The sequence below is a fragment of the Misgurnus anguillicaudatus genome, chromosome 4, assembly GCF_027580225.2.
Source record: "Misgurnus anguillicaudatus chromosome 4, ASM2758022v2, whole genome shotgun sequence".
Lineage (NCBI taxonomy): Eukaryota > Metazoa > Chordata > Actinopteri > Cypriniformes > Cobitidae > Misgurnus > Misgurnus anguillicaudatus.
Window position 1 is genome coordinate 21,419,719 of NC_073340.2, and position 20,891 is coordinate 21,440,609.

At 37.7% G+C, this 20,891-nt stretch overlaps 1 protein-coding gene and 1 long non-coding RNA gene across 2 annotated transcripts; one reads left to right on the top strand and one right to left on the bottom strand.

Moving 5' to 3' along the window:
- Window positions 1-7,210: 7,210 nt before the first annotated feature.
- Window positions 7,211-9,368, bottom strand: zfp36l2 (zinc finger protein 36, C3H type-like 2). Its single transcript, XM_055176373.2, has 2 exons — window positions 9,118-9,368; window positions 7,211-8,906 (listed from the first exon to the last, which is right to left on the bottom strand). The coding sequence occupies exons 1-2, from the start codon at window positions 9,157-9,159 to the stop codon at window positions 7,815-7,817; spliced, it is 1,134 nt and encodes a 377-aa protein (XP_055032348.2). The 5' UTR covers window positions 9,160-9,368; the 3' UTR covers window positions 7,211-7,814.
- Window positions 9,369-11,675: 2,307 nt separating this feature from the next.
- Window positions 11,676-17,486, top strand: LOC129420311 (uncharacterized). The gene is made up of 3 exons (XR_008636801.2): window positions 11,676-13,560; window positions 14,226-14,359; window positions 16,391-17,486. It is a non-coding gene; the product is annotated as an uncharacterized lncRNA (long non-coding RNA).
- The last annotated feature ends 3,405 nt before the right edge of the window (window positions 17,487-20,891 follow it).

Genomic DNA, 20,891 nt, shown 5'->3' on the forward strand with positions numbered 1-20,891 from the left:
GAGGAGCAAAGTCCATGATCGTGAGTCAGTCAGGAAATCGTTTATACGCGTTGATATTCGCTCAGAGCCGATGTGTCCTCTGGCTGCCTCATGCCTCTCTGATTTGTGAGAGCCAAGTCACAGTGCGATGACTGTGTGCTGTTAGGTTTCCTTCCAGTCCCTGGAGTATGCGAAAAATGAAGCACACATACAGCTCGCTTCCAGAAGAACAACCAAACAGCCCCAGAGTTGTGTAAACAAGAACCGCAGAAAGGATGGAAGAAGTATCTGAATGAAGCTTCAAATAAACATCTGTGAAGTGGCCCAGACTCTATGTCTTCGAACCTCTCTGATGGTTTTCGCCGCTGAAGTGTTGCAAAAGCTTGCGGGCGGCACTGCGGCCTTCAGTCGGTGACTATCCTATCGCTGAGAAGAGTTGAGCATGTGTAATCTTTTTGAATTATGTATGTGTGAATTATCATGAGCTGAACCATATCTGTTGACAGATACCTGGGTGTCATTCAGAGCGGTTTCTCAGAGGACCTAAGTCGGAGTTTGTTATTCAGAACCTGTGCAGGAATTGGTATGTGAATGTTATGAAAGACTTGTCAATGTGAACTGCAACCATACTCATAACAAGGCCTAGTACTCACTTCACCATGAGCCTGAATGGATGTGTTTGCCTGAAACTTAGCATCCGCTTGTATAACGTCCAATAATGATTGCATGTACATTTCTCATTTCCATTCAAGTGAAACAAAACAACTATAATCTCTTATCAGCCTCATGCTCAAAGTCAGTTTCCTGTACGCTTCACACTGACTTCAGTGTTTGTTTAACCTATTTAGCTTTTATGTTAGCAGTTTAAACCTTCATAAGGCAACATACAATGCTAAGTGACATTAAAGCTAAGTAGGGGAGAACCGGGGCTAAAGTAACGCGAGAAGAAAAGTAACAAAGCGATTTTCTCTGAGTCCAGATAACATTTGCATCCCAAACTACGACAGCATCTTTTGCAAACAAACCCAATTGACAGAGCTGACAAATATTTCGTTATTTACTCAACGTTTTCTGCGTGTAGATCCAGAAAGGTGTTTTTAACCATGATAAGTAAATTCCTAAAGTGGAAATTTTTTTCTTATAACCAGTTGTGTTTCTCGTTTCATGTGTTACAGTGATTGCCATCGTGAAACAATCGTCGCGATTTCTGTGATCGTGGCTTTTCATCGATGGTCCTATGTTGTAAAGTGAGAGAAGTTTAAAGACGGCCGTTTTCCCGGTCTTGCGTCCAAAGATAGCCTACGATAGTTTTCTGACAGTGTCAGAAATTCAGCATGATGATGTTGCTCTAACGTGTGACGAAACCGTCGAAGCTTCCGTGTCATCATCGTAAAGTCTACATGCTTGTCGTACCCAAGTTTAAACAATCCATGTCAAAAATCGTGACGATTGTTTCACGATGACAATCTTTCGTCCGGGACAGCAAATAATCGTGCAGTGTATACCGGGCTTAACACATCCTGAAGTTTGACTTCTCAGAGTTTTTCAAAATAAAAGTAAATCAGGATTAAATGTGAGGAGATCCTGTCGGGTCGAAAGTAACACTTGTTACTTTTGTCCCGCTGCTAATAGTATTATATGTATTTATGTTGAAAATGTATATTATTTTTATTTGATTTAATTTCATTTTCATAGTGTTCAAACTGTTGAAAAAATGTTTTATTCTCAACATTTTAAGTTTGTACTGTTGGTTGCTTTTGAAACATTTTCATTTTAAATTTCAATTTTATCAAATGTAATTTTATTATTTTTTTTACAAAGATATTTACAAAATATGTTTGCAGTTACATATTGACGAGGTCATAGTCATGTATATTTAATAAAAACATGTGTAACACAAACAATCTATCTTGTTTTGTTGTGTTACTTTCGTCCCTGCAGGTGGGGTCAAAAGTAACAATTCACTACTTATGTTTAAAGGTGCAGTGTGTAATTTTTAGAAGGATCTCTTGACAGAAATGCAAAATAATCTACAAAACTATATTATCAGGGGTGTATGAAGACCTTACATAATGAACCGTTAGGTGTTTATTACCTTATAATGAGATGTTTTTATTTACATACACAGAGGGTCCCTTTACATGGAAGATGCCATTTTGTGCCGCCATGTTTCTACAGAAGCTCTTCACAGATAAACTTTTTTACTAAGTTGTCTCCGACAATTACATGTTTGTCCGGTGGTGGCTACAGTAGCTTCTCTATTTGTTTCAAAGCGAGGGGTGAGCATTGGACTGAGCCGTTGGTTGCAATTCACAACCTCACCACTAGATGCCGCTAAAATTTACACACTGCACCTTTAAAGTGAAATTATACTGAAGTCGTTTTACATTTTTACAAATTCCCACCTTGTATTGATAGACCACACTTGTGAGTTATTGACCACAGCAAAAATATATCTCTGTCTATAACATTATCTTTAAGTTTTTCTGAAAAATGGTAGTACTTTCGCCCCCACTCTCCCCTAAATTTAAACTGACCCATCATAGTAGGGAAAAGAAGCATTCACTATTCAAATGCATCTATGTACTGCTGTGGCACGTTGCCTCAAATCTGAAAGCAAAAAGCACATTGCGAATTCCATAAAGCAAACAGGTTGTGCACAGATGAGCCTCTCGGTTTGATTTAGACCTCTGCAAAATGTGTTGCACTTTGAATTCATTGTTTTGCACTGTGTGACAAGAAAGATTCATCGTGCTCTTCTGTTTATTTCTGTGTCCTAGATTCTATAATGCAAGCGAATCAATCAACGCTGGAGACTTCCGGTCCTCTTTAGTCCATATGGTTGAGTTTGTCTTCGTCCAAACATCACTCTAGCCCGTCTTGGAGGAAACTAAATCAAGGAGGGTGGTATACTTATCTGGCCAGTAAACACAACTCAAATTTCAATGTGCTTAAGCTATTCTTATGACTCACTGAACTATATTGTGTTGGCTTTCCCCCCGGTCGCTCTCAGATAACGCTTTAAAGACAATACAACTACCGCAGAGGCACAACACACAGGATTATTATGAGTACATGACTGTTTGCCTAAGGAAGGAAGTGTTCACTTACTGCATTTTAGGGTCTAGCACTTTGGGAAAAGAAGGGTGGGACTTTCTTGCCTTATGCATGGAAGCACTGAAACTTGTACCAGGCACACATTCATTACAAAACAGGAAGGCACAGTCCAGTTGGTTTGTTTGTCACAGGTGCTCAGCTGTTACAGATAAGAGTCAAAGTGGAGCCTGCCCTCTCTCCTTTAGTAAAACAATTCTGTTCCTCAAAATATAAAGTGGCTTTGTATTGAAAACACTGGAGCACCCAAAAAGTCTTATACTTTTCCTTTACTACGGCTTTCAAAGTTCACTCCTTGACGGCAGATAATTCTTATCTAGCCACTAATAAAGTTCTTATGGGCTGTAGAAGGTTAACGTTAGAAGAGAGTTAACAACACTTGCATATGAAAAGGATGTTAGAGCAGTCCACATGCTGTGATAATTTTAGCTTTTGAATAAGCATCCAAAAAATGATTCAAACTGACTCGAAGTTTGACTAAATATATGCATATCTGAAAATTGGACCTGTGCCTCAAGCCCACTCCACATAAATCAGAGATGAAGGGTGTAGTGGAAAAATATCCAAGAGGAATAGGACTTCTCCCAAGAGTCCCTAATCAGTAAACAGAGTGATTTCCTGCTATTGTGAGATGGGGTTCATTAATGGCTGATGACCTTTTTTCGCACATGTACATTTACACGCTAAAGCCTCCCCACCACACACACATGTGCATGCGTTTGAACCAGACATTTAAATATATGTTTGCTAAACATATGTGTGTGCATTTAGCTTTGCTGACTTGGAGACATTCCACTTTTTTTAAATATGCTAATTTTCCAGCTCCCCTAGAGTTAACAACAGTTTTGGAACCTATTCCGCTGATCCCTCGGTCTGGCGCTAGAACTTTTAGCATAGCTTAGCACAATCCATTGAATCTGATTAGAACATTAGCATAGCGCTAAAAAATAATATTTTTCCTATTTAAAGCGTAACTAAACCCCTGGTCAGAGCCTGACTCCACCCACTGGCAATATTTGAAAAATGGAAGAAAAGTGGGCAGATCCCAACGGAGATAGAGGGGACGAACTAAGCTCGTACCAAGTGTGTGGTGAGATCGTAACAAGGGCGTGCTGAGCTTGAACCTGCTTACGTAACGACGTATTTTTTGTACCCAATATCCAATAGAAAAATTCAACTGCAGTAGCCACCTTTCAACCTGAAGAGGGCAGCACTCAGACGTTTTTACACCATATATTGTAGTATTGAAACACTTTATATCCAAATGTCAAAAAAGTTACTAAAATCAATGAACAGCACTAATAAAGCCCCATTCTTACAGATCATTAACTTAAAAAAGTTGGTTTAGGGTTTAGTTGCGCTTTAAAACTTGACTCTTCTGTAGTTACATCGTGTACTAAGACCGACGGAAAATTAAAAACTGCAATTTTCTAGTCAGATATGGCTAGGAACTATAGTCTCAAACTGGCGTAATAATCAGTGACTGATGTAAGGCTGCAGCAGGCGTAGTAATATTATGCACTGCCCGAAAATAGTCCCCTTGGTTACTTTCAATGGCAGGGGACTATTTTCGTCTGCTGCGTAATATCATTACGCCTGCTGCAGCCATGTTACATGAGTCCTTGATTGTTGTGCCAGAATGAGAGTGTAGTCCTAGCCGTGTCTGCGTGGAGGGTTGCAACTTTTAATTTTCTGTTGATCTACGATGTAACTGCAGAAGAGTCAAGTTTTGAGTGGGAAGAATATTGAAACTCTTTGGTTATTTTTAGGCGCGATGCTAATGGTCTAATCAAATTCAATGGATGGTGCTAAGCTATGCTAAAAGTGCTAGCACCAGACCCGGAGATCAGCTGAATGGATTCAAAAATGGTAAGAATCAAATGTTTGGCTCTAGGGGAGCTGGAAAATTTGCAGAGCTGGTGTTAAACATCTTAACCTTAAAAGTTTTAAGTATGTAAATATTTCCAGAGTGCCTTATTCTCACTAGCAAATCCTTAAAGATATAGTTTACCCCAAAATGAAAAAAAGCTCATATTTTACTTTTTACTTTCAGTCAATAAGTCATAGTTATATTTAGTAATATCCTCTTTTCAGCTTTATAATGGCATTGGATAGTGCCCCATTTTTAAAGCTCCAAATAAATGCATTTATACATCAAAAACTTATCCATACAGTTATTAAATGTCTTTTTAAGTGAAGCAATGGGTTTTTGTTGGCCTTCTGCCTGACCTCAACTCTCTTGTGAACATTTGAACGGTCATAATTAGAAATATTAATGTTTCCTTACAAAAACTCCAACTGTGTTTTGTCTGAAAGAGGAATGTCATATACACCTATGGCCAGAAGGTAAGTAAAATATTGGGGTAAACTTTAAAAAAAATAGTTTACCTAAATATGAAAATTATTTCATAATTTACTCACTTAAATGCCTTCCTAGGCGTATATAAGCTTATTTGGAGATTGATAAGATCCATATAAACAACACTTTAGGTTGTGTACAATATAACAATAGCGGCACGTTTCATCACAGTCATCATGCGTTGTGACAAAACACTCAGGCATGTGAAACCAATAATCGTCTTATGTATTCCAACATGGAGCAGTTGTGCTACAATTTTGATCATACACAACTTACAGCATGTTCACATTTAAACACAAGTTATCAATCTCTAAATGAGCTCAAAATGCTAATTGTTTTCCCTCACCAACATATCTTTCGCTTCAAAAAGACATACGAGGATCTCAGTTGCAAATCCCTATGGGGCAGTTTCCCGGACAGGGATTAGACTAGTCCTACACTATGCAAGAGCCGTCCAAACTGAAAACAACTTGCACTGACATATCTTAAAATACATCAGTGCCCTTTTGTTTTGCCATAAAATGCACAGAAGTAATGTTTTTAGTAAGGCCTGTTTGCTAAAACTAGTTATATTTCATAATTAAACTAAGGTCTAGTCCTGTCTTAAAATAATCTTTGTACGGGAAACCACCCCTATAAGTGAGTCTGAATGTTCTTTTTTAAATGAGCATTTTTATCAGACTCTTTTAATGGATTCTGCCAACAAACCTGGATGGTCTTAAGCGTAAATGGATTTGTGTTTTATGGATTAACTAATTGTTTATCATTTCCAGTAATGGCTTGTTCCATGGAAACTGTTGGTCGACTAACTAGGAGTCTATTAACTTCCTCCCTTATATCACTGTGACCGCACCCCCCACCTCACTGTCTGCCATTCACACAAAACAGGCCTCTATTGAAAAATCTGCCAGGAGAGAAGACCGAACTCCAGGACATTGTAGTAGCTATTTTCCCCAAAGAAAAGCAGGAGGGCAGGAAGAGAGACAGGCAGACAATCATTTACAGTCTCTAACCCAACAAACCATGCATGAATAAACCGTGTTTTTCTACATCAATGTCAATGGATAAAGAAGACATTGCTAGATCTGGTTCAAAAATGCCTTTATTAATTTTTCTAGGGGAAATGTTATAAAAACATTACAAATTTACTCTGCACACTTTGTAGACACAGCACCCTCCCCCCCAACTCTGACATATCACTCATTACATTCAATGTTGTTTTACTTCATCTAAAACTAGTTAACCAACTTCAAAACCTAATGTCCCCAGCTGGCACATTTTGAGAAGTACAGTTGAAAGCAGAGTATCTTTCATTAGGAATGGTGTGAACAAATGATCTAAAAATAAACAAGAGAACAAAACAGCATCTTAGTCACCATAAAAAGGCATCTTGATCTATGTAAAAGCTACATTCAATTCGCTTTATATACACCAAAGCAACTGCTTTATTAGGTTAAACTATGTGGGATCTTTGACCCCAGCAGGCACGTATTAGCTAGTTATTAACCTCGAGATAGGAGAGTGCTACATTCTCTGGCAGTAGACTGCAAACATTACATAACTGTGTGCAAATACTTTTTTGGTTGTCTTTATCGTTGCTAATTTAAAAACAACAAAAAATAAACAGAAGTCATACTTAAGGTGTGAAGTCAGTTAGTTCTTTACAGTCAAAAAGACCTCAAGACAGGCTACATTCTACAAATGCCCATTGATCCTCTGACGTCCCCTTCCCAAACAAGAAATCACAGCGTGACCTCATCAGGCACTCCCACTTTTTTAATATATACACAGTAAACAAAATTGAAATAAATAGCATACAATTTCTTAAATTATTTACCTATTTACAGTAAAAATAAACAAAAATATATTATTGTGAGACAAACCCAACTGTTTCCAGATTAATATCAGAGATCACAATTTAAACAGGAAGATAAGTGTATTGCTTTAGCTTTGATAAATACCATATGGACTCAATTTATCCTCCAAGGCTATACTTTCACATGACAATAAATAAGTTAAATAGATTTCAAACCATGATGCAAAATGCAATGATACCACACAGTTAAAAAAAAAAACAATACAATACGCAGTGACACTCCACTGTCAACCATGGGTCCCCGCTACATCCACAACCAGTGCTTGTGCTCTTACACCACTGCCAAACACTTAAACTTTGGGAATGTTTTTCCAGACACTTTAACTGGCCTATAACAAGCCATTATCTTAGTATGTCATTGTAAGAAAACGAAAAAAAAAAACGAAAAATCGAATCTCAATCATGAGATAAACACTTGGGTCAAACCAATCTCTGACAATCATTCCATATTTGACCTGAAGTTGGCACTACTGGGATAAAAGCATATTAGTCGTCTGAAATCGACAGCCTGCTGAAGATTGGCAAACGTCTATTCGCCTCCATACTGGGCGACTCCGAGCCGCTGATTGTGCCAGAGGAACAGCACGAGCCGCTCAGGTATCCCTCGGGATCCGAGAGGGAGTCCGGTGGGCTCGGACTCGGAGCATCAAACACCGGAGACTCGGAGAGTGGATGCATGGAGGGCAGGTGGCCCATTTTGAATGGGGGTGACGGAGGGCGCATGTTACTGTACAAAGCATCACCGTTCTGCTGCGTGAACGCGCTTGTAGTCTGAGTGATAATTGGCGCGAGAAACGCTTTAAGATCCTGATCGGGAAACGTGAACGCATTCAGACAGGTTGAATTCGGAGTGAGCGCGTCCTCGTAGAAGCCAAGCGCGCAGGTGGGCGGCGGGGGCGTGCGGGAAATCGGGCTGTCCATCAAAGCCGGCTCGTGGGAACTGGAGAAACCAGAAAAGCTCAGGCTGTGGTGCAGCTTTGGTCTTTCCCGTTGGGTCATAAACGGGTTCGTGGACTGTAGTTCAATCTCCCGGTTAAGCCTTGGCTGTGCGTTACTCGTAGCGGCTCTGCGCTCTTCCGCGTTATGAATGAAGTGGCACCGGGGGCCGTATGGGCAGAAACCGATAGTGTGGAATGTGCGGCACGGCTCGGTTTTGTACTTCGGATGTCGAGACAGGTTCCTCAACTCGTGATAGCCATGGGCGAACTGACACTTCTCACCGTACTTGCACGTTCCGTTTTCTTCAAAAGGTCGGCAGAGCTCGGTTTTGTAGCGGGTCGAGTTGATCTGGGAGCCGGCTTTTTGCTGAAGGAGTTCCTGAAGTTGACTGCGCTCCCCCGTGTCACTGAACGCGCGCTCGCGATGTTTGTTCTCTTTATTCATGAAGGCAGGTGTCGAGCTCTCCAAACCGACCTGGAGTCGGTTGCTCAAGTTTAAGTCCATGTGGTTTGTTGAGTTACTCCTGAAATAACCAAAAGGTCTGTTGTTGTTGGTATTCGAGGCGGCGAATGGGACCCCGACATTTCTCTTTTCCAGCATGTTGTGGAGATAGATTGCATTTGAACTTGGGAGCTTTTCCTAAAAGGAAACAAACGAAAGCTGTCAAAAAAACTTTACAATGCGAAATTTGCCACGCCAGACTTTTAAGTGTATACTTTAAGTAAACGGGGAGTTGTCAAGTTCCAAATTTTGCCAACGCGTCCTACATAACCAGATAATACAAGACAACGCAATTACGCGTGAACAAAATACAAACTAAGCAACTCTTTGAAAGTGTAAACTGCCTTACCCTGTCGAAATCGTATATGGAAGACAGAACCGTAGCAGACATCTTCTATTGTGAGTTCCAGCTTAGGGTAAAAGTTTTAGGACCGAGATCCCTGTGTCCTACTTCGCGACGCTTGGAAAATCCACAGGTGAATTGAGTTTTGCTGGGAAACTGTCGATGGAGTTAAGCTGCACAGGTCTGGGGAGTGTCGTGCTTGAGCAAAGTTTGCACATGTGTATAAATGCGTTGCAGCTGTTGAAGGGGGGGAGTTCAACAAAGTTTCAAGTATGCACCGCTCCAAGCCGCGCCCTTCCCGTCACGTGGTGTCGGTAACGTCCCCTCTCAGGCCCGATGCGCAAGCGCTTCAAATCAGAGCTATTCAGATTCAACTCAGGTGTTTGAAATCAGATGCATTTCTTTTCTGCAGTTCCTCACAAGATGTCTCATACTAGATTTCTTCTTTTGTGAGCTCAACAGCAACATAACTCCACTCATTCGAAATTTAACTTGCTTGTATCACCATCCAAACTCTATAAAAGTTATAAAAGTAATTAAAGTAATGTTTCATTGATCAGATGTAGTTTTAGTTTTAATATATAGCCCATAAGTCAGCAAGCAGCAACAAAGACCTACAGTGCCCTTATGCATGCTTTTTAATAGCAATACTGGAGATTAAAAATAGATGTCCTGTTTGTATTAATGTTAATATTAATAATAATAATATACTAGTAAAACAGATATAAAATATTAAAGTAAATTATTATTCAGACCAATAATATTGTGGAAAGGTATTTTCTAATTTGTGCATAGGCCTATATGATGATGTTGTATTGCAGTATACTTAATCAAATATATCAGAGGAAAAGTTCACATGCTGTCATAAAGGTTTATTTGTTTACAGAAAATACTACTGTTAAAGAAACATGGTTACCGTAGTAAAACCATGGTTTTGCTAATAGTAATCATTACACAAAAAAAGTGGGTAATACACTTTTACCACAAAAGAAAAACTATGGATACTTTTCGTAAGGGGTGGTTCATAGTGAAAATCACTAGTGAAAATGCTTAAATTTAGCATATTTTTTCCATTTATTTTCTATACAAACATGAACATATGATCATATAAAACTGCTATGTAAATGTGTCACAAAACTCATGGACTGAATGGAAAGCTGCCCAGTGCAGCCTTCATGTTGGATCCCAATTTAGTGGCTATTTAAGTTTATTCCATGTGAAATTCCCATCATTTTAAATTGGCAGTTTCTGTTAGCAATCCTCACCACAATGGCATCCCATACGTAGGATGATTAGACCCACAGATTATGTAATACGTTACATGAGTAACAGAGACTGCCCCAATTGTGCGTGATTCGACTTGTGTGTGCAAACCAAGGATTAGCCGCTCATAGTTTCATTGCAGATAGTAAAGTGACAAAACACAAATCATAATAGATGCTGGTCTTGGGTGCAAACCTTCAATTTAGAGTTTTAAATTACACAGAAAACACATATTCAAACTGTAAGCCACAGACAACCAAACTGAATCAACCCACCATAAAAATAAAACTCTGTCCACAGAAACCACTCGTCCATTACACTGACTCCGGTTCTCGCCGAGCAGCTCTGATCAGTCCAAAACATTACATCATTGCACAGAGAGGGAACATCGCTACTATGGCCAGAGCGGCTGCCAAGGCGTCTGCACAGGACTGTACACTGGCTCCTTTGTGATGTCCACAATGCGTATCCAAGGCAACCGGTAGGTAGAAAGGATGGCCCAAAAGTGAAAGCTCCTTGTCTTCGATGCAACACATAGGCCTATTGATGTTACTAAATCTCTCACTCTCTGCTGTGGTAAGTCACCTGCACTAGGCTTGTATTTTGATAACAGGTGCATGTTTGTACCACACTGTAAAAAATACTTTGCTGCCTTAAATTTTTTGTTAAATCAACTTACTATTATTTATCTTGACTGGAGATGAGTTGTTATAACTACAGGTGACTTCTCAACTATATTTTATAAGTTGTGACAACTCATCTCTGTTGACATGACTTGTAAATCTGAGTTGATTTAACAAAAAATTTTAAGGCAGCAAAGTATTTTTTACAGTGCAGGTTCACTGTATAAAGTTAAAACAACTTGGTTTTGCAAGTCAATTCAATCTACTATTTTAAGTTTTGACTTGTGATAAGTTGATAAACAAGGTTAAGGTTAAAGGGAAACACCACAGTTTTTCAATATTTTATGTTTTTAACTCAACTTAGATGAATTAATACATACCTATCTTTTTTTCAATGCATGCACTTTTAATCTTTCTACAGCGCTTTTTAAATGTGTTAGCATTTAGCCTAGCCCCGTTCTTTCCTATGGCTCCAAACTAAAGTTTTATTTTGTGCGCCCATACTTACTCATTTAACTACTCATGTAACAGTCTTTAAATAGGGAAACATGGAAGTGTTTGGTGGCTTCTAAATTCATCCCTGTTTGGAGCCATAGGAATGAATGGGCTAAATGCTAACACATTCATGAGGCGCTGTACAAAGATTAAAAGTGCACGCATTGAAAAAAGATGGGTATTTATTAATTCGACTGAGTTGAGGTAAGAACATAGTAAAATATTGAAAAACAGTGGTGTTTTCCTTTAAAGTAAAACAAAAGTATATGTTGATTTGATATTATTTTTACAGTATTCATATGTTTGCATTTTTACAGGAAAATCTGTAGGAGCACTCCTTTTGTATGCATCAGTTGTTAATTTTATTTTCTAATTATATTTACATCCCATTTAGTTATTTAGCAGACATTTGTGATGTACATCACAAGGAATTTGACAAGTAAAAGGTACAATAGCTGTAGTATTACAATTCCATGCCAGAATATTAAAATAAACTAAAGGAAGCCACTTTAAGTATGTACCTCAATTGGCAGAGCATTGCATTAGCTGTGGAAAAAGTCATGGGTTCAATCTTCAGGGAGCTCCAAGTCACTTAAAGTACACTCCAAGTCAGTTTGGATAAAAACATCTGCCAAATGCATAAACGGAAATGCAAGGACACATTATTTTTTAATAAATCAAATAATGTAGTATAGTGACGTTTGATTTAACATATTGGACCAATATCATTATGCATTGCAAATATTGAGATTGTCTGCTGTTGACAGGTCTGTGACCTTAGTCTCTGACCCCAGAATCTTCCCTACAGGCAGCAGTGTGTCCAGAAGCCATGTTTGAGGTCTGTTCTGCTTGTTTATGTATGGTTACACCCAGAGCTGAATTTATCCCCAGCTTCCATCTGCAGCAGCAGGCCCGTGCATGGAGATGAGACTGGTTTAGGTCGGTTTGTGCCGCACGCCGGCTTCTAAGCACAACTTCCCTCTATGTGTTATTATCGTCGAGGCGTCTCCTCTGTGGCGATATTCTTTTTTAGACAATTTCTTTTTTTTCTATGCTTACGTTGACTGGGATAGTTCACCCAAAAATGAAAAACCTGCCACCATTTACTCACCCTCATGTTGTTCCAAACCTGTCCAACTTTCCCTTTTGTGATTTGGGATCTAAATCTCCTTTTGTGTCCCACAGATATGCCTTTTATGTTTGAAACAACATATTGGTAAGTCAATCAAAATTATGGGTGAACTAACTAACTTTTTTAGCTTCTTTATATTTCCATTTAATGTAATATTCAAATTCCAAGTCAAAAGCTTATATCAAGTACCAAATAATAATGGTAATTCTTTCATTTAGGCAGTGTCACTCGTACGACAATACCTTGGCCTATATCATTAATCAGCCTCTATTAAATCTTTGTTACATTCACACTAATATGTCAATCTGCTTTGTTTTGAAATGACGGTAGTCACTCCTAAACGGATGCTGTTCCTCCCTCTTCACCATGCCACAGAGCTGGTATTCTGGGTTTCAGCATGCCCTATTGGCCTAGCCACAGCCAGGCAACCTTTCATTACACTAGCCGAGGGAGGTGCCCTGGACATCCCCATCGAAGACAGCATCACCACACCCCAAAAACTGCTGGAACAAGTATCCTCGGATCTATGTAGACTTCGACAAGAGCGAAAGACAAAGGTCTCTCTGTACATATACATTTCCAAATGTAGAGTCAACTGAAACACTTCTAAATCTAAAAGCGTTGTGATAATGTTAACGTGTGTCTTTCCTAATTGACATCACTCTAAAAACAACAGGTGCTACATGGGACCAAAAGTGGTTCTTTGGTCGTAATCATAGAAGAACCGTTTTTAGTGCCATACAGCACCGATGAAGCACCTGTGAAGCACCTGTGTAGAACCAAATAGTGCTATGTACAACCATATGTGGTGCTATATGGCCCCCATATGGTTCTACACAGGTGCTTTTTCTCATTCATAAAATTACAATTGCCTTTTCAGACTGACATGCCATTGATGGAACCACATCGCCCCCTTCTGACGTAAAATAACTTAAGGTAATGCAATGTTGATGTAATGCAAAGTATATGATAAATTTGGTCATGCAGAATATATTTGTGGGTGAGACTGTCCTAGCGTATTACATTGTGATATGATAAGAATATTTGGAGCTGGAAGCAGTGTTTTAGGTGGAGGGCCTGGTTTCACAAGCTGTGACGGTGGTTTCCCGGACAGGGCTTATCCTAGTCCCAGACCAAAATGCATGTTTGAGCTGCTTTAATTTAAAAACATCTTGCACTGACATATCTTAACATATTTCAGTGCCATTGTTTTGTCTAAAGAAGCAACCCGATATTGTTTTTTTGTAATGTTCGTAAAAACGACTTAAATAATATATCTAAGGCCTAGTCCTGGATTAACCTAAACCCTGTCCGGGAAACTCCCCCATAGTGGCAGCTAAATGTTTATAATTTAACCCTAGGCCTATATGTCACATTTAGCAATTTTTCTCAGTTATATTTGAATGAATTTGAAGTATGACTTATGAGTTATTCAACCTATTGAAGAGTTTGATTCCAAAACGAGATAACTCAATTTTATTATTTTTCAAAAATCTAGTTTTTTTGTGTGCATTCGATTTAATATCAGTCAAACTGCAGTTGGTTTGTTTTGATTTAAGCCTCCATAACAATTTTTTTATTTGCATGTTAATATTATAAAGGTCACCAGAGGGCAGTATGGTCATATTTTGGACCAAAGATGTTTCTGGACCAAATGAACAGCACAACCAGAATTCTTCTACTTTGTGGGGACCAGGCAACAGTTTCTACAAGGAAATTACATCCAAAATAATGGGTAACACTTTATAATAACGTTGCATTTGGTGACATTAATTCATTAACATGAACATATGTCTACAGCATTTATTAATCTTAGTTCATGTTAATTTCAGCCTTTACTTATACAATTAAAACTGTTACTGTTAACAGTAGAAAATGCACAATTAACTTGAATAATTGTATTTGCATTAACTAACATTAACAAAAATTTATAGTAATCGCTGAAAAACTATATATTGCCCATGTTAGCTAATGCTTTTACTAATTAAAGTGTTGCCACAATAGTGTTTAAAATGAAAATATTAATTGTAAAATATAAAATGTGAAAGTTTAGTTTAGATATAGGGTAAGAGGAAAGTATAATTTTTTGCCAGCTTTAAACAAATTAATTAAATGATTAAATAAAATTGCAAAATATGTTCCAAATATAAAAATTAAATGCTAACATAAAAAAAACATTAAATTAAACACTGCCTGTGTTATTTTTGACCCATAATGGGTAAATATTGGACAGAACACATGCACTGCGGGGTTAAAAATTACCCAAGGCTGGGTTGTTTTAACCCAACTGCTGGGTTATTATTGGTTGCATAACAACCCAACATCGGGTAATTTTTAACCCAGCATGTGTTCTGTCAGATGTTTACACATTATGGGTCAAAAATAACCCAGACATTTTTAGAGTGAATTATTTAATTTTCAACGTGATGATGCAAGCGGTTTGAATCTGTCTTGGGTCATGCCCTGATATCACTCCCCTTCTTTCACCTCTATTAAGAGAGGGTAAGGATTACATTAACAGAAATAATCTAAATCTGATGTGCCCTCTTTAATTTCTATGGTGCCCATGGCCCTGGGTCACACGACAGTTTACACTTTGTGACCCTGTCTTTGAAATCCAGGCTAAAGTCTTATAATCTAATTATGAGATTAGGAGCATCAAAGTTTGATTTGAATCATTGATTTCAATCCTTACCCAGTCAGTATCAAAGATATCAAAGTTATATTTTCACATAACGTTCTATATTGTGTAGGTGTTGTTATGTAGAAAAAAATGACTTTAACTGGGTTTTCACAGGCCGGGTCACATTTGTGCTTTAAAAGCATTGACTGTTTGCTGACTATTCGCACATTAAACTTTCATTTGACATATTAATGCTGCTGAGTGGATTAATGTGCAAGGCGCAGGAAGCTGGTTGGCCGAGGCACCCTAACGGACACTGGAAGCGAAAGCTGTCTCATGGTTGATTGGTTCGAACCTCCCCACATGCTCACGCAACCTGGCAGTGTGAACTCTGACCCCCGTCTGCGCCTAAGCTGTAGTGACACGGTCAAGGTGAAGCGGCAGAGTGGAGCTGACTGCGGGAAAGGCTGCTCGCTGGTCTGCGGCCCAACTTAGTCGCATTAAGAGTCCACCAGTAAATAATTTAGACCAAACAGTCGAAACAATGCAAACATGTTATTATTAGTGTTCCACTTCGATATTCATAGATGCTAGTGGGGCTTAGGATAGGAAAATGTAGGGGATGTGTTTATGCATGTGTGGTCTTTATGCTTATTTATGTGTGTTAGAATTGAGGTTATGGTGTCAGGCCATGTTCTTCACTTTCACCAACACCCAGTCTAGTTTTACACACTGCATGATATAGGAAGTACGAAGTTAAAAACAGTTCAGATGTAATAAAAATATAGTCTCATTTTTCATTGTTATTATTTTATTTCCTGTGCTCTAAATATGAACAGAGCTTGGAATAACATACAGTATTCATCTGCTAAACTGTTGCTAAGCCGCTTATTGAATGCTATACAAAACCATACACAATGTGTTCTTACACTTAAATATTGTGAAAGGAATAATCTCTTCCAGATCAAGATACAGAACATCTCAGATATAGATTAGGGAGTGTTTTTTATGATGAAACTAGAGATATATCTATGAGTACCATGAACTCATCTTTTCTTAACCACTTTCATTGCAAGCTGGATTGTCTTCATCCCCCCTATAAGTCTCAATCAAACTTGCTCTGTGCTTTATTTTTTAATACAGAGTCTCGGCGGACTAATCCGGATGCTGAACTGAGCATCAGCAGCTGCTCCTTATCCTAATCATCGCCGTAGCGACCGGCCAGCCGCCAGAATCCTGTGGGGACCTGAATTAATACTCTGCGTAATTCCACACAATCCCAAGAAAAAATCTAGTCCTGCTGCCGGGCCACTTGACTTTTGTGTTTCAGTGAGCTCTGGATGGCACCAGCAATCTTTGTAATCGGTCAGTAAGCCTCTGCGCTGCTCAGTTTAACTGCTTCTGCAGGGCATGTGAACAAAAAGAGCAGAGCTGGGGTGAATATTATCTCACATACATGTGTGTTTATACTGTAAAGTATTTTATAGGTTGCCTTACCATGGGTTTCGTATGTAAATCCATATGAACACATGCTAAGACATAAGACCCTCATCAACCAAAATGAGATATTGTAAGTGTGGACACAATGTCTCTCAAAAGATTTGAACTGATCTGTTAAGGTGTGTCTTCATGTTTGATAATTTATGTCAAGATTTGGATCAGGATGACAAAAGGATGATAAAAGGAGACTTCTCCCAAAAATGAAAAATCATTTACTGATCCTCCAGTGGTTTCAACCTTGTATAAATTTCTTTATTCTACCAAACACAAATGTAGATATTTTGAAAAATTACATTATGTTTTAAAAATGCTTGTAACCAAACAGATACAGGGCACCATTGACTTGCACCATAATATTGTTTTTTCCTACTATGGAAGTGCCCCAGATCTGCTTGGTTACACTTTAAAAAGTTGGATCAACTTAAAAATTGATTTAATTTGTAACACCTTAAATAAGTTAAAGGAATAGTCTACTCATTTTCAATATTAAAATATGTTACTTTAACTAAGAATTGTTGATACATCCCTCTATCATCTGTGTGCGTGCACGTAAGTGCTGGAGCGTGCTGCGACGCTTCGATAGCATGTAGCTTAGCCCCATTCATTCAATGGTACCATTTAGAGATAAAGTTAGAAGTGACCAAACACATCAACGTTTTTCCTATTTAAGACGAGTAGTCATACGAGCAAGTTTGGTGGTACAAAATAAAACGTAGCGCTTTTCGAAGCGGATTTAAAAGAGGAGCTACATTTTATGGCGTAATAGCACTTTTGGGAGTACTTCGACTCTGCGCAGTAACACCCTCCCTCTCCCATTATGAGAGTGAGAAGGGGAGCGGACTTTTCAGGCGAGTCGAAGTACTCCCAAAAGTTCTATTACGCCATAAAATATAGGATGTATCAACAATTCTTAGTTAAGGTAATAACATATTTTAATATTGAAAATGAGTAGACTATTCCTTTAACATTTTCAACTTAAGTCAATTTTGACTTAAAGAAAATTTTGGTTGAAAAACTTTTTTCAATTTTAGGCGTTATCAATTAAAGTAATTTTTTAGGTTGATCCAACCTTTACTTTTTACATTTATGTAATGTGTAAGTAAATTTGTTAATAAATGATGACAGAATTTTCATTTTTGGGTGCACTGTCCCTTTAATACTTTGATCAAAATCAAGTGAGTGATAACTGATCAAATATGTAGTGACTATAATGCTTATTTTTCTGGAAAAATACAGTCCAACAATTGGACATTTATAAATCTATATTACCCTCTCAACTGTTCAGCGTTGTGCTATTTTTCAATTGATCTTAAACAATTAAATATAGATGAGCCTATTGGCCTTTCCCTTTGTATATTGCCAGTAAATGAATAATTTCTTAGCTTTAGGACACAACCTGCACCTTCACACATTAGAAAAATCTCATTCAGCTCAAATTAATGTTTCTTCTTTACTTTCTCAGATATATATTTTTATTTTCAATAGCATCCTGAAGAATAGACATGTTATTCCCTGCCAAACTGCACTGTTATGCTTCATTCTTATACTAACATTTAGTGATTTATATTTTTCTACTTTTTTTCTACTTTTTGTTGTATGTACCCCTGCGGATCTCTTAGTAAGGCCCAATACTCACTTCATTAACATCAGTCCAGAAATGTATTTTTCTGCAGCAAAACATCTAAGACAAAATGTTTGCATTGCATTTAATTATTGCAAATTTGCATGGAGTTTGACATTTGCATTTCCCAAGAGCTTTATAAAATATAAAATATTTGTTTGTTACTTACAACTATCTTCTCTAATATTGGTGTCTGTGCTTTGAGTAGTTTGATCAGAATGTCTTTTTGTGAGATTGTTGTATTTACCTCTGTATGGTATTGCTATGTCTATATTTATAAAGTTTTATCTACATACAGATTAACACAATTTAGACATATTAAAATACACATCTATCTTATTTCTATTGATCTATGGAGTGTCTTACTTTTTAATATTATGTTTGTTTAGGTTTAAGGATGAAGTATACATTTTACTACTAATAATGAAAGATCAGATTAATACCAAACCATGTTTGCACAAACAAGTTTTGAGACACTTCTACTTTCTGGAAAAAGATTCATTTTGAGTGAGTACTCAGCAGCAGTGTTTATCAGGGCTTCAAAATAATATATTTACATTAAACGGCAGGTAAATGGTCAGGGAAAGAAAACAGACAGTACATATATTTGACCTGAATGTATGTTCTGGTCAGTAAGAAGTGAAAATGAGAGTGTGGCTTTGTGTCTCATCTCCACTGCGACATAATCAAAGCCCCGGATTTATGAGCAACCAGATCCCCGCTAAAGCTTAGTGTTGTAAACAACTCAGATCAAGCCACAGATTTAAGAACATGTACCACTTGCACTTGGTACTTTATTGGTTAAAGAAGATTAGACATGACAAATTTTAATTTGTCCCTGAATCCGTTTTATAAGACGATAATGCCTTCACTGTCTTTTGATAGCAGAAGGTCTGATATTTCTTATGAGAAGAAGCCAAATCAGGGTTTGAGCAATTAGATGGATGAGAAGCACAAGAGATGAGGATCATGGGAATCACTGGCACTTTACAAATTAAACTGGTGAGTATTAAGAATCCTTTAAAGATGCTGTTGTGGCTCAATGCACAGATGAATTTTTAAGATCAGTGAGGAGGATCTTTTTTTTTCACATTTTAAGAAGTTTAATTTGTCTTATGAGTGTCATGCACAATAATGAAGCAAACACATGCATCATGCATAATGACACCACAGTATTTCAGTCACACATGAAATGTATTTCATTGCTATCCAACTTGCCACCTAGATAATTTTTAACAGTATTTAATATATTAAAATTCATAAACATTTGTATATGTATCATTTAAGTGTCATATATATACAATATATGCACAATACTCTGACTTCTCAGTGTCCTGTTTGACATTAAAGAACAAATTTTCACTACAAGCACATATGTGCTGCACGTGTAAGGTTATAGTTTGTACTACCCTGACCTGAGATGCCCATGATAGCTTATCTTGTAAAGTTGAATCTGTGATTCATGCAGAGGGAATTATTTAGGGCTGGCTCGGGGACATGTCTCATAAATATTGTCTTATCCCACATGAGCAGGAACTGATATCCGATGAGTTTTTCATTAATAAGACTGAACTTAATCGCACTATATACGGCATGAGAATAACAAAAACCGACTATACAATAATACAATAATAATCATATTTCAGCAAGGATAAGGCAAGAAGAATAATCTTGGCGTGACATGAATGTAATCCCGACCACACATTGTCTGTGAGGATCAAAAGCCTACACGTACACACAAAAACACATTAATGTAAAAAAAAATGTCAAAAAATTATTCCTATAGCTGTTACTGGGGCAGTACGCTTTCAAAAAGTACACCTTTGCACATAAAAAGTTCATATTAGTCCTCAGAGGTAAATATTAGTACCAAAGAAAGAATGCAAAGTTTTTTTAAGGTTACTGCACCAGTGACAGCTTGACCATATTTTCTGGCTGTGTACAATGTAAAAAGATTTGTTGTTTCAACTTAAAAAAGTATGTGTGCATGCAGCATGCTATCTTAAAATGTTTAGTTAATTCAATTTATTATTTAAAAATATGTTGAGTCAACTAATATATTTTACAAATACAGTGTATAATGAAAAAAATATATCTTACTTATACTGTATCAGTATGTCCAAAGTATTTCAGCTCTATTAAAAAAAAATTTCTTAAAGGTGCAGTGTGTAATTTTTAGAATGATCTCTTGATAGAAATGCAAAATAATATTCAAAACTATATTATCAGGGGTGTATAAAGATCTTTCATAATGAACCGTTTTGTGTTTATTACCTTAGACCGAGACCTTTTTATCTACATACACCGAGGGTCCCCTTACATGGAAGTCGCCATTTTGTGCCACCATCTTTCTACAGAAGCCCTTAACAGACACATTTTTTTACTAAGTTGTCTCCGACGATGCCATGTTTGTCCGGTGGCGGCTACCGTAGCTTCTCTATGCGTTTAAAAAGCGAGGGGTGAGCAGTGGACTAATGGTGCGTTTACACCAACCGCGGTAGAGGCATGAAGCGCGAGTGATTT